The following is a 15,880-nucleotide window of genomic DNA, read 5'->3' on the forward strand; positions in this document are numbered from 1 at the left end:
AAGAACCCTTTACTTTAAATGACTTTCTAGCTTTTCTGTGCGCCTTTTGAGATTTTTGTAACTATTTTTTCTCTTTTATCATTTGAGTGTTTGGAGCATGATGAATCAGTTTTTCAATAAACTACTGTTCTCTCTTTTTGAAAAGTCAATACTATATGAGTATAGTTCTTGCAGTAAGTTATTTGTTGGTTTTAATTTTTTAAAACAAAATTTTACATTTTTTATTGCTTCTAGTTTTATGTCAGTCTTTATTTAGCAAGTAGGACAACCTAAGTTTTGGGGGACCTAAGAAGGTATTCTGTATTTGTCAAATACATAGCGAGATTCAAGATGTATTTCATAAAGCTCACTACTACCTAGACAAAAAGAGAAATAAAAAATTCAGGTCTATACTGTCTTTGTCTATGACAGCTCTGAAAGATGCTTTAATAAGGAAACTTCCCACCAGCAATGACCCCACCTTTCTTTTTATGTCCTACTATTCCGAAAGGGTCACAGTTAGAATTTAAGTGAACTGGGAGCCCAGCAGTAAGTGCTGATGCAAAGCTCATGGGAACTCTCTTGCACGGGAGGGGAGGGTATGCAGACAAGTGATACCATCACTGTCTGTACTCCTTCCTCTCCCAAAGGATTTCACACGCATGGAACAGCTTTAAAGAGCGGCCAACATGCCATGGGACCTCCGCTAGCTGCGTGGAGGTTATGATGCTTCAGCATTTGCTGAGACACTGATCCCTTGTGACACTGCAGATGACCCTTTTTCAGGAGCCAGGTGACCAGCCTCCCTACAGGCACTTCTGTTTCTCAGGAGGCTTCTGCCATTTGGCAGTTCCATGAGCTACTTGCAGCGTTTTCCAGCCTAACCCCTAAGAGACACAAGGCTACTGAAGACTGTTAAGATATTCAGGCTGGGGTGGGGAAGAGTAGGAATGAAGTACTAGGAAGAGCCAATCAGGAAGGTAGGAAGCTGGCCATACGTTGTGTTTCCTCCATTTATGTTACAGCTGCTTCCTTTTAAATCCTCTTATCTGCTATATCTGTCCTAAAGCAAGAGTGCAGGCTGTCACCTGTTTCACCCATCATCACTGAGCGTGCTCCTGCTGAGTGTTATTTCTGCCTGTCTTTTCCTGTCTGTCTTGGAAGTCATCACCCTCCTTTCAGCTAGTGGGCTGTAAAGTTAATGACGGTAGGAATAAATCTCATCAAGAGCACTTTGGTGGCAGTTTGTCAATGTAGGGTCATTGACAGCTTCCATTAGCAACACGTACTATTTCTGAGTGGAGAGCAGACTGTAGATGCCATAGGGTGGAATCCAAATAAGTGGCAAGCTTGGATTTTTAGCCTGATTTCCTAAGGAAATGAGACTAGTGTGATCATTTTGTGCATGTCTGGCTGGCTGCTCATGGTGACATTTGAACTTGTAGGTCAATTTGAACCAAATTTGACAGAAGGATAGGGGGTCTCAAAGATAATTGATCCTGCAAGTTTTATGAGTGGAAGTTAATAGATCAGGACATAGATAAGGGAGGAGAGAATATGGTGTGAACTCACACCTGATTAAACAGCAGAGAATACATGAGAGAGAGATGATTAAATGAGCTGCCCATAAGAAAACTTTCACAAGGCAAGAGAAAAGCATGGCTATAGCCTCAGGGATTACTCCCTGCTGAATAGCAACATCCTGCTGCAAATAATCATCCTGTAGCTTTGTAGCTGTGAGGTACATATCCATTGGAAATTAGGCCATTAATTCCAGTGCTCGCAGAACTACTTGCTTTTAATTGTAACAAGTTGCTCGGAAATGCCCACAGCTGTCAATAATAACGAATAGGAGAAAGTATGTTGCCTTTTGCTATTAATAGTGAGGGTATAATTGCCAAGACTTCTACATGCAATTCTCTTTCATTTTTAGCATCTGCAATGTGAAATCTGATCTGGGTCATATGATTCATTAACTGGACAGTCCTGAATTATCATGAAGTACTTTAGACAAAGTTCTGTATGGCAGCTTCTTATTTGACCTCCAAAATTGTCCTCTTGCAGGGAGATAAGGTCACACATCTTGTGCTTAAGTTTGTTTAGGACAGTATTAGATAGGATTCCTGGGACTTTTTTTTATGAAGTGTTAACATCTTAATGATTTTCAAAAACCCTTTGATATGAAGTACAGATAAGTCTCTCAGGCTATACCATTAGTGTTTTATTTAAAAAAAAAAAAAAAAAAAAACTCCTGTGTTGTGAAAAAATATTGCTACTTCTCTCACCTAGACTTTTCAGAAAAAGGATGCCAAGATTGCTGAATCTTCTGAAGGATCTGGATCCTGACACCATCAAAATCATAGTGGATATGAATTTTGTTGAGAGCTACCCGATATCTGCAGCTGCCTGGCCAGGCTTTCCCATATAGTCCTTTTCATAGAATCATAGAATCATAGAATGCTTAGGGTTGGAAGGGACCTCTAGAGATCATCTAGTCCAACCCCCCTGCACACGCAGGGACACCTAAAGCATGTGGCGCAGGACTGCATCCAAGCGGGTTTTGAAGATCTCCAGAGAAGGAGACTCCACAACCTCTCTGGGCAGCCTGTTCCAGTGCTCTGTCACCCTCACTGTTAAGAAATTTTTCCTTAAGTTCCTATGGAATTTTGATGTTTCAGTTTCCGGCCATTTCCTCTAGTCCTATCAGTGGCCACCACTGAAAAGAGACCATCCCCGTCCTCTGCACTCCCTCCCTTGAGGTATTTATATACACTGATTAGATCCCCTCTCAGCCTTCTCTTCTCCAGGCTGAACAGGCCCAGCTCCCTCAGCCTCTCCTCATAGGGCAGATGTTCCAGGCCCCTGATCATCCTTGTAGCCCTGCGCTGGACTCTCTCCAGCAGCTCCACATCCCTCTTGTACTGTGGAGCCCAGAACTGGACACAGTACTCCAGATGCGGCCTCACCAGGGCTGAGTAGAGGGGCAGGATCACCTCCCTCGACCTGCTGGAGACGCTCTTCTTAATGCAGCCCAGGATCCCATTGGCCTTTTTGGCCACGAGGGCACACTGCTGCCTCATGGTCAACTTGTCGTCCACCATGACACCCAGGTCTTTCTCCACAGAGCTGCTCTCCACAAGCTCGGTCCCCAGCCTGTACTGGTGTCTGGGGTTATTCCTCCCCAGGTGCAGGACCTTGCACTTGGCCTTGTTGAATTGCATGAGGTTTTTCACCGCCCAGTTGTCCAGTCTGTCCAGGTCCCTCTGGATGGCAGCACAGCCCTCTGGGGTATCGGCTACTCCTCCCAGTTTCGTGTCATCAGCAAACTTGCTGAGGGAGCACTCTGTGCCTTCATCCAGGTCATTGATGAATAAATTGAACAGGACTGGACCAAGGACTGACCCCTGGGGGACCCCGCTAGCCACAGGCCTCCAACTAGACTCTGCACCGCTGATCACCACTCTCTGGGCCCTGCCATCCAGCCAGCTCCTAATCCATCTCACTGTGCACTCATCTATCCCACACTTCCGGAGCTTGCCCAGGAGGATGTTGTGAGGGACGGTGTCAAAAGCCTTGGTGAAGTCGAGATAGACGACATCCACCGCTCTCCCCTCGTCTATCCAGCCGGTCATTTCATCATAGAAGGCTATCAGGTTAGTCAGGCAAGATTTTCCCTTGGTGAATCCATGCTGACTACTCTTGAGCACCTTCTTGTCCTCCATGTGCCTGGAGACAAGAGCCAGTATGAGCCGTTCCATCACTTTTCCGGGGACGGAGGTGAGGCTGACTGACCTGTAGTTGCCTGGGTCCTCCTTCTTGCCTTTTTTGAAGACTGGCGTGACATTGGCCTTCTTCCAGTCTTCCGGCACCTCCCCCGTTCTCCAGGATCTTTCAAAGATGATGGAGAGTGGCTTAGCTATGGCATCTGCCAGCTCCCGCAGCACTCTGGGGTGCATCCCATCAGGGCCCATGGATCTGTGGGTATCGAGGTTCCTTAGGTGCTCTCTGACCCAATCTTCCTCTACCCAGGGCAAGTCTTCCTCTCCACCAGCTTCTTCTCTTGCCTCTAGGGCCTGGGGCTCTAAAGGGCTGCCCTTGGTAAACACCGAAGCAAAGAAGGCATTGAGCAACTCTGCTTTTTCTGTGTTATTTGTAACCAAGGTGTTTTCCCAGTAAATGAGATTTATTCTTCCTCCTCTGACTGCCCAATTTCCCGGGGTATAGGATAGGGCAGACACTCTCCCAATTCCCATATCTCAGTGGGCAAGAAAGTCAGAAAGAGTGTGGAAGCTGGGCCCAATGTTGGGGCCCAACGCATTTGCATTCTTATGCTATGTATGCATTTTTCCAACCCCACAGTCTTAATACAGAGCAAGAACTAAGAGTTTTAGGGAAAAGAAGCAAAAAGGGATAGAGTCTACTCTTTTAGCACTTCTTGATTCATAAGTATGGTTCCAGCAACCTTTTTTCCTCCTAGAATAATTCTTCCACTAGGGACAAAAGTACTAGTCATATTACAGTGCTGATGGGAAGAGGATCAAATGTGCATGAGATTTAATACAACAAGAGCATTGTGCAGAATTGTGTAAAGTTTACAAAGCTAAACACTCTGAAGGTAGGAAATGTCAGATTTATTCCTGATCCCAACAAAAATATTGATGATGTTCATCTGGGTTAAGATTTTTGTTTGCATATTTATAGGCCGAGTCTCTAAAGGACTTTTGCCCAATCACATAGATAGGCTGGCTGCATAAAATTTTCAAAGCAATTGCAAAGTAGTATTTCCCAACTTTCAACTGTTTGACTTTGCAGCCCAAATTAACTCCATCCCGAGGGTTTTTTTTTCCTGTAAATATAAGGATATGTATGCAATGCCTGTGTGTGTACATTTGTGAATATACAGAAAACACATACACGTGTATACTTATATAGAAGCCCTGTATTTGTCATCAGCTGTACTGAAACAGGTGGTAAAAACAGAAATTAAACATTTAATGATGTCTGTCATAAGATGTACCTGAATTTGGGGGTGCAAATGAACACAGAAAGAAAGAAAAATAGGAAAATGATCTTGCATCTCTTTCTTCCCAGCAATTCTATTTATTTTTGCTCCTCTCAGGAGGGGTTCTGTTGTACTTGACAATCATTTAATAAGATATGTATTTTTTGTAGTGCATTAAATCAATTTTCCGTGTCATATAAAGCATTATTTTTAACATGAAACTCCCAAAGGTGTATTACTTTGAATTTGAGAAGAGTAACTGAAGTAGAAATGCCCAAAAGGGATCAAATATGAGATTAGTGAAAATGTTTTTTTTTAGTGTCACCTACCCTTCAGCAGAAGTAGAAGAAGAAATGAAATAATTCCTATGTAGATGTATGCACATTAACTGTTTTTCCCCTACTCTCAGGATTATTTTGATTATTTCGATTCTGGATTCTAAATGATGTATGCATATATGTACAATGTAGCTTTGTGATGGTGATGATTTACACTAATTTTAATTGGCGAGGTCTGAACTGATGAGAATACAAGGAATTATCAATGTCTGCTGTTATTAGTAGGAGGATATGATTAGCAGTGCGTTTCTCTCAAATCCCAGGAGTACTTTTTCTGTGAACTGCTTTGTTTCTGCGAATGTTATCAAATACAGAATAATGCCTAAATGAAAGTGAAAGAGGAAACTGAATACACAATAAGTGAAGTCAGATAGATTAGTAGTGCCAAAGTTATAAATTTATGACAAGTACTCCTACGATAAGAGCTCACCAAAACATGTGTGAAGCTTCACACATCATCCATTTTAGGTAATATAAGATCCTCCATGTATTACCTAGCTATTCTTCAGCTGTGATAAAACAGAGTTATTGTTATCTGTGTTAAGAAAGTTTCCTAGCCTTTGTAACTGAGATGTCATTTCCACAAAAATGGCAATCTGTTTGAGACAAATAATCAAAAACTCTGTGGTTCCTGAGATATCCTCCATCCAGGGAAGAGAAAGCTGTTTCTTTGCACAAACAGGTACAATATGTGCCTGAATTGGTGATGAATCTGCAAATAAAATACACAAATTATTCTAATCATCCCTGACAAGGTTTTGATGTATTATTGTTATGAGAAAATAATTGTGTGAGATGGCTATGCAAAAGGAATAAAGCACAGTGGACTAGACTGAGCAAATTTTATTCACTTATTGAGTACTTACAAACATCCAAAACAATGGACTATTTGTATGTATGTCTCCTTCAGTCTGCATTTTGGATATTTTGAGTGAATGAAAAAAATATATATTCTGTTTGTATAATATCCTATCAAAAAAAAAAAAAGCTACTTGATTGGATCCAGTTATAATTTCCCCCCTAGTCTCAGTCATCCGTCATTTGTATAATTTTTGCTATTAAAATGTTTTGGCTTCATTTTAAGATCTGATTGGAAGCTTCATGAGATAATTTAGGTTTAAGGAAAAGGATTAATTTGATAAGCATAAAGTTTTCCTTGAAGGACCATGATTAAAAGTATAGTGGAACTCTGTGTTTCTGTATTGGGATGCTGCTTAATATCTTTGCTCATCTATACCATCCAGCACTCCTACAAAGGAGGGAGGATATCTGTGCACATTAGAACTGTATTTGAACTGAAATAGTAGTAAACATTAAAATAGTAATAGTAAAATAGTAGTAAACATTAATTTTTGCTATGCAGTTTATGTGCTTTCTGTTTTTTTTTGTGTGTTTTAATACTAGTTAAGAGTTTATCTGCGATTATGTGAATAACAGCATTGGCTGCAACTGGGAGATTTTTCTTCTTTTTCTTCACTCTTTACAAGTTGGTCTTACTGTGAAGTGTGAGCAAATGTAATGGAAAGAGAAAGCAGACCAGAATATAAATAGGGATTAGGCTGTGAGACTAGAGGAAACTTGCTTTAAAATAAACACCAATGTTAAGCCAGATTCACTAACCTGTTTTACTGTGGGACTCACAGAAAATTGGTGGTGAAAAAGAGAGAAAAGAAGGTGATTTTTTTAAAACATCTCTGTTAAAATTTGCTGTATGAAGGTATAGTATTTACCAACAGGGTTCCTATGAAAATAAGCAATCCTTTCATTATCTCCATACACGGAGAAATAAGGTATCTACTAAACAATTCTGACCATGCAGCAGATCAGAGCAATGTAGGTCTAGGGAAGATCTTATTAGGAAAACAAACAAATTTTATCTATATTATTTTCTGAACCTATTTTTCTAAACCAAACAAATCTTTAAGGTGGAGGGAGAAAATCATCAAACTTCCTGTAAATGAGTACAGAAGAACATCTACACGTGATGTGCTGAAATACAAAGCCTATCTAACATGGACATGAATTCCTCTAGGGTGCCAACAGACAGATTTCTTATTATGCTTTGTCTCGTCTTCAGTGCCAGTGACAAGATTTTTCTCCCACTGAAATCTAATTACTAGCAGAACTGGCAGGATTTCAGCTGGTGCTGTATCTACAGTGTTGTTAAAAAGGAGACAGAGGCAGAGGAAAAAAAAGCCAAGAAACGCTTGAAAGAAGATCAAATCATTTTTAGTTATTAGTGAGACAACAAAAGTAAATATTTTTCATAAGAGGATTATTTAAGGATCCTAAATGATGGTGTGTTTTACTTTAGGTGTGCAGAAGGCTATTTTGGACAACCTTTAATACCAGGGGGATCATGCCAGCCATGCCAGTGTAATGACAACCTTGACTTCTCCGTTCCTGGCAGCTGTGACAGCTTGTCTGGAGCTTGCCTGATATGTAAGCCAGGTACAACAGGCCAATATTGTGAGAGGTGTGCTGATGGATATTTTGGAGATGCTCTTGATGCAAGAAACTGTCAACGTAAGTCATGAACTTTTACTACTCCTGACAGAATTGATCTATTCTATATCAATGTTCCTGAGAGGAAGAATGTGCCTCTGTATGTGTGAGCAGGAGGGTGATATGGTATACTTACACCTTGAATAATAATAGTGTTCTACTTGCATCTATATCTGGGAAGGGAGATTTCAGAGAAAATAGAAAGAAGAGCCTTTTTTTAAAAAAAAAAAAAAAAAAAAAAAACACTTCCTGTTGTAGCTGAAGCAGTAATGAAGCAGACATGCAGAAAACCTGGAAAGCAGAACACTGAATGGATGCAAAAGGTTATACTAAATGTCAGATACACAAAAATAAATACAAATAAATACAAATGACATATTAAAATGCTATATGCCATAGAAAAATTATCCATTTACTAGTAGAACTGGCACCAAAAGGAGGAGGGAGTGATATTTCAGTGACTGTAGTGTCCAAACTTAGCAGTGTTTGGGACTTTCTCCCCAACACAGGAGCTTAGTTGGGAACTCCTGCCTCTGCTGGAGAAAGATGCAGTGAAGCAGAGCCCACCAGCTCCTGCTGAGTTTCCTAGGGTGCAGTGGAGGAAGAAGCCTGGCATTGCAGCGAGCTGTCACTGCTCTGCTGGTTGGTGACATGTGGCTTAAGTAGGAACCCCAGCTCCAGCCTTCCCCGCAATGATTCATGAAATCATTGGGAGCACGTGGAAGGCTGCTCCCAATGTACTATGCTAGTAAGGAGCAGTACATTTCTTGCTTCTGTAGGAGGTAGTAGCTGTCTCTGAGTTCTCACCAGCATAAATCATAATTCAGCTGTTAGCCGCATCCAGTGGGTTTTAAATTAAAAATGTTTGTGTATCATCCCACTCCATTGTGAGGAGGGGGTACAACAGCTTATTGACTCTTCTGAAAGAGTAGTGTGCATTATTTCGCTGCCAGTAAGCTTTAATAGTCTTATTTCCTTGTAATAAACTCAGAACAATTCTTTGGATACAAAAGTGTTATATGAGGATAAAAAGTAAGGAGTTGAGTCTTTTAGTTGTATGTAGGAACACAGGGAATGCTTTTGCAGTGTGTGTTGCAAGCACGTAGGTCTGAATCACTGTGTCCATTCCCAGGATTTGATCCTTTAGCAGGTTGAGGTTTCACAATAAGAATACTGTGTTCTACTGGATCACTGAAGATTCTGCCAGAGCCAGAAAGACATAAGGCATAACCAAGTTTGTCCGCTAAGACTAGGAAACACTGATATAGATTAAGACGACATACAGCCATGGAAACATATCCCTGTTTATATGGTTTCTGTACTGTTTTATACAATGCAGGATAAAAGTTGGACAATTCCATGCAGTTTTTGCACTCAACCATTCATGGTTAGTCATATTGTATACTTTAGAGTGTTAAGTGTGTAATGTGGTTTTAAAAAGCAGGGCATTTCAAAAATCTTAGCTTCTGGTACCTTGTCACCCTTCATCAGGCGTCGACATGTCTCTTTGAATGCTTCCACAGTAGAGGCAGCTGCATGGAAGAGTTGTAATATGAGGAGAGCTCAGAAAATATACAACTAAAAATAAAAAGTATTAGAAATAAATACATATTTAATGTAAAATTACAGGCTTTGCTTTTGTCATTAGTATACTGACAAGGAGAGCCCTGTAATATATTCATATCCTTGTGCTTGCAGTTACCTTGCATTCATCTTCTCTCCTTTCATGTGGATTTTCTTTTTGCATATGATTTTTTTATTTCCTTCACAGACTTCCATGAAATTTGCCCTGCAGCTACAATATCAGAGGGACTATGCCTTTACTTTGTTACTTTCAATTTTGTTCCTTATTAAAAAGCCAAATCCAAGAGTGTTGCAAAGCATAAATTTTTCTCTGAAATTATTGTTTGAAATGTTTCCTGCTCTTTCTAAATTGCAGTGCTGAGGTCACGTGCATTAACCATTTCAAATGACAGCATAACTTTTGATAGCATCTGATAGATGATAGCATCTCTGAATTTCTTGCTGTATCTGTAAATAACAATAATAATAATAATAATCTAAGAGCACTGAGCAAATGTCCTAGGTTTATTTGATTAGATTCTTGCAAGTTGCTGTTTGGTGATCGAGTATGAAACAGAGCAGTGTGCTGCAGCAAATAGCTACAGGTTATGCTAATCATAGCACAGCTAGATGACATGAGATGAATTAAAGCGAGTCCTCAGCATGCCTGTGTGCCTGTGCATGAGTACGAATTTTGGAGGGGAATAGATGTGTAGGTTGATTATAAACATTCATTAGAAATATGCACTCATAAATATTTAAAATCAATGTTGAGAGGGAATGAGAAGGGTCTTGACCAGTGTCATTTTGGGAGAAAGTAAAACAATTTTTCTGACAGGCTGTATTATATTATGGCAACCATTTAAAGTCTGAGCAACAGCTACTTTTCCCAGTAGAAGTGAATGAAAGGGAAGACTTTAGGTGAGATAAATACAATTTATCACATTGAGCAACCATTTAGTAGATGAACAGTCCTGACTGCGTGCTTCTTCTGTATGTACATACTGCCACAGACAAGAAAAACACACAAAGTCCTTATTTCCAACTGCTGCCTTATCACTGTATTGCACTCAGAAAGTCGTCTTTGGCTAACCCTAGAATATATTGTATGCCATTTTGGGTAATATATAAAATAAATAGGATAAACTCAACTATTTATAAAAAATGTGAATTCTTTCTTGAATTTTGTGGTGTCATGTGCATGATAAGAAAAAAGGTTTGAACAAGATTTTAGGCCTATTTTTTGAGTATGTATATAAATGCTGGTAAAATACTAACTGCTGATTTGCCTTGAGGACTGTGGTTTTGTGTATTCAGGCATACACATCATCTTTCACTGCTGACCATTATAATTGGAAAGTTACTCAAAATATTTATGCAATTCTCATCACTGTATAGTTTGAGGTGTCAGTAATTTTGGAACATACATATTATGATAGTGGATAAAGAGAGCTATATACAGGATGAAGAAGGTAAATTATGTTAGAGTGTTGAAAATTAGAGTGAAAAGTGATGTTAATTACAACAGAAGTGTTTTAAAGTGTTTGCAACTTTTAAACATTTCATAAAACATAAAGAGATCAAAATCTCTGAAGACACAAAGAAGCGTTGTGAGCTAGGGCTACCAGATCGACATTAGAGCCCACGTATTTTTACCGTTATGTCAATATGTGACATATCTTTGCAAACATTTGAGAAATAAAGCTACAGACAGACTGCCACATCATAAAGTTGCTTTTGATAAGGTTATGAGGAAGATTTTCCTGTAACAGCCTATATGTAGACAGGATATCACTGTAATCTTACCTTGTGATATGCAAAGATGTAATTGCCATGTGTTTGCTGTTGGGACTATTAAGTGTTTCCTAAAATGAAGATGTCAGTTGGAGAAAAAGACCAGACACATGTAGTCAGGGCACTGCAAGAAGGGAAAACATGGATTGGCACCCTGGTTTACAGGACAAATTAATGAATATAATAATGATAAATATAGAGATGAATATGATAGAGAAGTGAATATATCACTGATTTATTAAATGTGTTTAATATAATTTTGAGCTGGTAAATATATCTGTTCATATATATGATGAGTATAACATAGAGTTGAATATGATAATGATAAATACAAATATGTGGATTCCTTTGGAAAAAATGGGTCTTGCAAGGATCAGCTCTTGCTAGAACTGGGGGCTATATGGTCACAGTCCCTGTAACGCTTATTCACATCCCTCTCTCCAGTACTGTGAGTGCTAAAGGAATTTTTCTAATCTCTGTGTGCCAAAATAACTGTGGCCAAAGAGCCTAGAAGCTTCTCCTCTTCAAAAATATGAGAATTTAGAAGTCAAAAGCATAGTTATTGTCCTCAAAATGCAGCAGCTCTATTTTTTTTTATTATTATTATTTTTTATTTTATTTTAATCCTCGGGAGAGTAGTGTGATGATTTAGACAGGTCAACTAGGTAACGCTTCCTCTGTGCATGATGATGCTGCTGGAGGGGTATGGGTGTTTCTTGGGGCTGCACTCCAGGACACGGCCCGTAGGAAGGAGCTATCGGAGCCACAGGGCTGAAGAAGCTACTGCCCTTGTAGCAAGGGTACCAAGACAAGCTTGCCAAAGACCCTCAGCCTGCCATGATTTGCAGTAACACAGACTGAACTGCATGGCAGTAGGACCCACATGTGCAGCAGTCACACCATAGTATCACCCTACGAGAGAATTGCTGTAGCTAAATGCCATATAAAGCTATGTATCCTTCTTTTGGCAGTGCCATCCTGTAGGCAGGTAGACATAAATCCTCTAGGAGGATTTATGATCTGCCTTGCTGCTTTACTCAGGCCTGCCCTCTGCATTTTTAATGGTGGTAAAATGTTTGGCTATTAAAGCCGGCCTCGGTAGCGTGCGTGCTTTGCTTGGAGCTGTATCTCCAGGAAGCGTGCTAACCACTGCCGCTTGCTCCTCCGCAGCCTGTCACTGCCACGTCAACGGCTCCTTCTCAGAGACCTGTGACCCTCACACAGGACAGTGCGAGTGCAGAGCCAACGTGATGGGGCGCCGCTGCGACACGTGCAAGGTGGGCGATAAGAAATGGTGTTTTGTTTCCATTTTCTTCCCCGCTTGACATAACTAAATGCAGTCTGGGTTTGGACAGTTTTTTGTTATTGTGGTGGCTGTTGTCATTTTTCACGTGGAACAGATATGAATTGTTCTTATGTACAGGGAGAAAGGTGAAGTGGCTGTGTTTTAAAAACATTTTTCAGAGGTTTCTCTAGAACAAAACAGAACAAAAGGAAAACTCCTTTCATGTGCAATGGAAATATATTTTAAGCCTCGCTGTATGTATAAGTACTTCTTTTTTTGTATAGTATATGCACTTTATGTTTTGAATATTTCATCCAAATAAATGGTTAATACAATTACAGTTCTGAAGGAAAATCTCTGTGTGAAGAGAGCTGCAGAATAGCCTGTAGTATCCAATTTTTGCAAAAGTAGAATGCTGATTTATTTCCACTAGGAAAGATATACTTTGCTGTTTTGGATTTTCTTTTGCATCTTTTCGTATTGTCTATTTGTGTGTGTGTGTGTGTGTGTTTTTTAACTTGATGTTTTGCTCTCATATAATCTGAAAAAAAATGATGTGTTTCATGACCTTTCTGAGAGCTTTCTTGCGCTGCTAAGTGTATGATATAGAAGGCTGCAAGTTTCTGTTTCCGAGTGAGGACTCTTGGGCCTGTGTCCTCAAAATCCCTCAGTGCCTGTGCAATTTAAAGCACATGAGTGATTTTATAGAAATCACTAGGATTATTTTCACCTTTAAAGCCACATACTTTCTGGAGGGATTTGCTAGGGAAGAACAGTCTATTTTCAACAGTATCCAATGATTCTTTTCAAAGGAACACCATTGGTATCAATGGAATTTGCCCTGGTCTGTATAATGTATGCAGAAAATATGACAAGCTTTTTACTACAGCATTGGCACACTACAGCATTATTCTTTATTTACCACTGTCCTTTATTCCTGTCTTTTATTTGATGTACTGCCCTTATCTTTACCTTCTAACTGAGTCTACCTTTCATTTTTAAAGCCCAGCTACTTCTGGGCCCCAGCAAAGCTCTTCTGTGTAGCCTGTGGCTGCAGTGCCTTAGGATCCGTGTCACTGCACTGTGATATGTCAGGAAGATGCATCTGCAAGTCCGGATTCACGGGCAAGCGCTGTGAAATCCGCAGGCAGGTGCCCAAACTGAAAGGAACTGTGCAGAGCAGTCAGCAGCTCCGGGTGCCCCCGCGGAGATGGGGCTCCAGCAGCAGTGCCAGTGGGTGCCCGCGGGGTGCTTACCGGCCTGCCACTCCGGTAATGAGCAAAAACGTGTGTTGCATGGGCTGGAATCTCATGTGTGTTGGCGTTTGCAGCTCCTGCCATTTTTTTTTCTTTTTTTAAATGTACTACAGTATATGAACACACAGGTTCAAAAGGCAGGCAGCCTTTTAGGATGCCTGGACATTTTTTGGCTTTGGCAGAGTACAGATAACATAGGCCAGCAGTCCAATAACCGGGATAAATCCAAAGCAGCACAATCAGCAGCGCTAGATGAGTGAAGATTAGTGAAGATTAGATTAGTGAAGTCGCTGGGAATTTCCATGGCTTTCAGCAGGCTTCCTACATACTCTGCTCATTCAAGGAACCAAAAGGTTAAGGAGTGTGTGAGGGGGACCAGGTGCAGAGGCCGAGTGCTAAGATTTAGTCGTGAAATATCAAAGACGACAGGTCTTAAAAGTTCTCTTTAGTGAATGTGGCCAGTTGTTGGATCCACTTTTTAATTTTTAACCAAGTTCCCATTATTTGAATGTAATTAATTCCTCACATGACAGAGGTATTCATTGTTTTTTTCATATACCAATTAAGCAGCTTATTTCCTAAAGGAGATAATTATGACTCATCTGCTCTTACTGAACAATATTTAAGGACTGTGGTCCTCCTCCCATAAAAATAAAGCAAAACAAAGCAAAATGAAACCTCCACACCTAATCTTGCCTTGTTTGAAAAATGCCTGGCAGTGTTTTGTCTTCCAAAAATCCCCTTTCAGGACCAGTGCCTTCCTGGTTCCTTTTAACGGTGTGAGCTTTCACCTAATTAACATAGATCACACAACCACATAGGGGATGCAAGAATATATTACACAACCATATTACAGGGATGTAAGAAACATCCATACTGAGAAAATTCATTGTATTTCCTTGTTGTCATCCAGGATGTCCATATCTTCAATAGAAATGATTCCTGTAGTTCCTGTACATAAATAGACTTCACTGAGGACTCCTCCTGGGGGTTCATCTCAGGGGTTTGCATGACTGATCTGAATGCCTTTCACTGTGCAGAGCTCATCACAGAATCCAACCCAGCATGCGAGTGATCCATTCTCCCTTCACACCGTGTGCAGTGCCAGTATATCAGACTGTTTTTCACCCTTACAAACAGAATTTCTTTGATTCTATCAAACCCTTTATTAAGGGCTGAGCAGCATGCTGTGTGTTGGTTACTTCACCGTATTAACCTCAATGTCTATTTGGATTTTTTTTTCTTTCTTGTAGACAAGAAGTCTTTAGGGATGATCTATATTTATAATTGAACAATGGATTTGATTACATGAATTCAAGTATTTCTTTCCCTATATATTTTATCATGCTGAAGTATGTAACTGGTAAAACATTTCATTACAGAGTTTAGAAATGAAAATCTGACTAATATCTCACTATACGTATAATTAAGCATTTGCCCAGTTTCATATGATTATGAAGGCCAAATTCTGACCATGGGTTTTATCCTGTATTCTGATTTCTATCTCCGTGGGAATATGGAACCTCAATATTTATCTCAAAAATGAGATTTCAGGACTCTTACATGCAAACCTGCTGAAATCTCTGGGATTTCATCTACATGAGAGGTTAAAGGTTCCGCTTTGGAATAATCCTGGTAAAATCTAAGACAGTGCAGCTCCCCTGACAGTAACAAGTCTGCATTGATTTGTATCAGGTAAAAATCCAAAAGCATATGCCTGGATCACAGGTTGCCTATAGTAAATTCATTGTAGCAATAGGTAGTATCCTGAAATCTTTATCTCTGTTCAGCTGTGTGTGATATTAAGTGCCTTCACCTCAGTTTTGCCTCCTATAGTTCAAACTACTAAGAGCAATATCCCCATACAGATAAGGAAAGAACCATCTTGCTCTCCCTACTCTTCCAGCTTTTCCTCTTTTCTCCTGGTAATCATCCGATGTACTGATTGGTCTTCCTCTCTCTGTGGCAGCCTGAAACGTTTGGCTTGCAGTCTTCAAGGGGATGTGTTCCCTGCAATTGCAATTCTTTTGGTTCCAAGTCCTTCGACTGTGATGGAGACGGACAGTGTTATTGCCAGCCTGGAGTGACAGGAAAGAAGTGTGATCGCTGTGCCCATGGATTTTACAACTTTGAAGAAGGAGGCTGTAGTCGTATGTAA

The 15,880-nt window shown here is 40.1% G+C and overlaps 1 protein-coding gene across 1 annotated transcript in view; it reads left to right on the forward strand.

The window, feature by feature from the left end:
• Positions 1-15,880, forward strand: part of LAMA2 (laminin subunit alpha 2) — a 336,063-nt gene that overhangs the window by 204,715 nt on the left and 115,468 nt on the right. Inside the window, exons 19-22 of the mRNA XM_088533890.1 lie at positions 7,634-7,845; positions 12,352-12,458; positions 13,471-13,737; positions 15,692-15,872. Coding sequence (XP_088390016.1) covers positions 7,634-7,845; positions 12,352-12,458; positions 13,471-13,737; positions 15,692-15,872 — 767 coding nt within the window. The remainder of the gene's footprint in view (positions 1-7,633; positions 7,846-12,351; positions 12,459-13,470; positions 13,738-15,691; positions 15,873-15,880) is intronic.

Source organism: Tinamus guttatus, unplaced genomic scaffold (genome assembly GCF_059628265.1).
Source record: "Tinamus guttatus ecotype Peru unplaced genomic scaffold, ASM5962826v1 Tinamus_guttatus_pri_ptg000525l, whole genome shotgun sequence".
Taxonomy (NCBI): Eukaryota; Metazoa; Chordata; class Aves; order Tinamiformes; family Tinamidae; genus Tinamus; species Tinamus guttatus.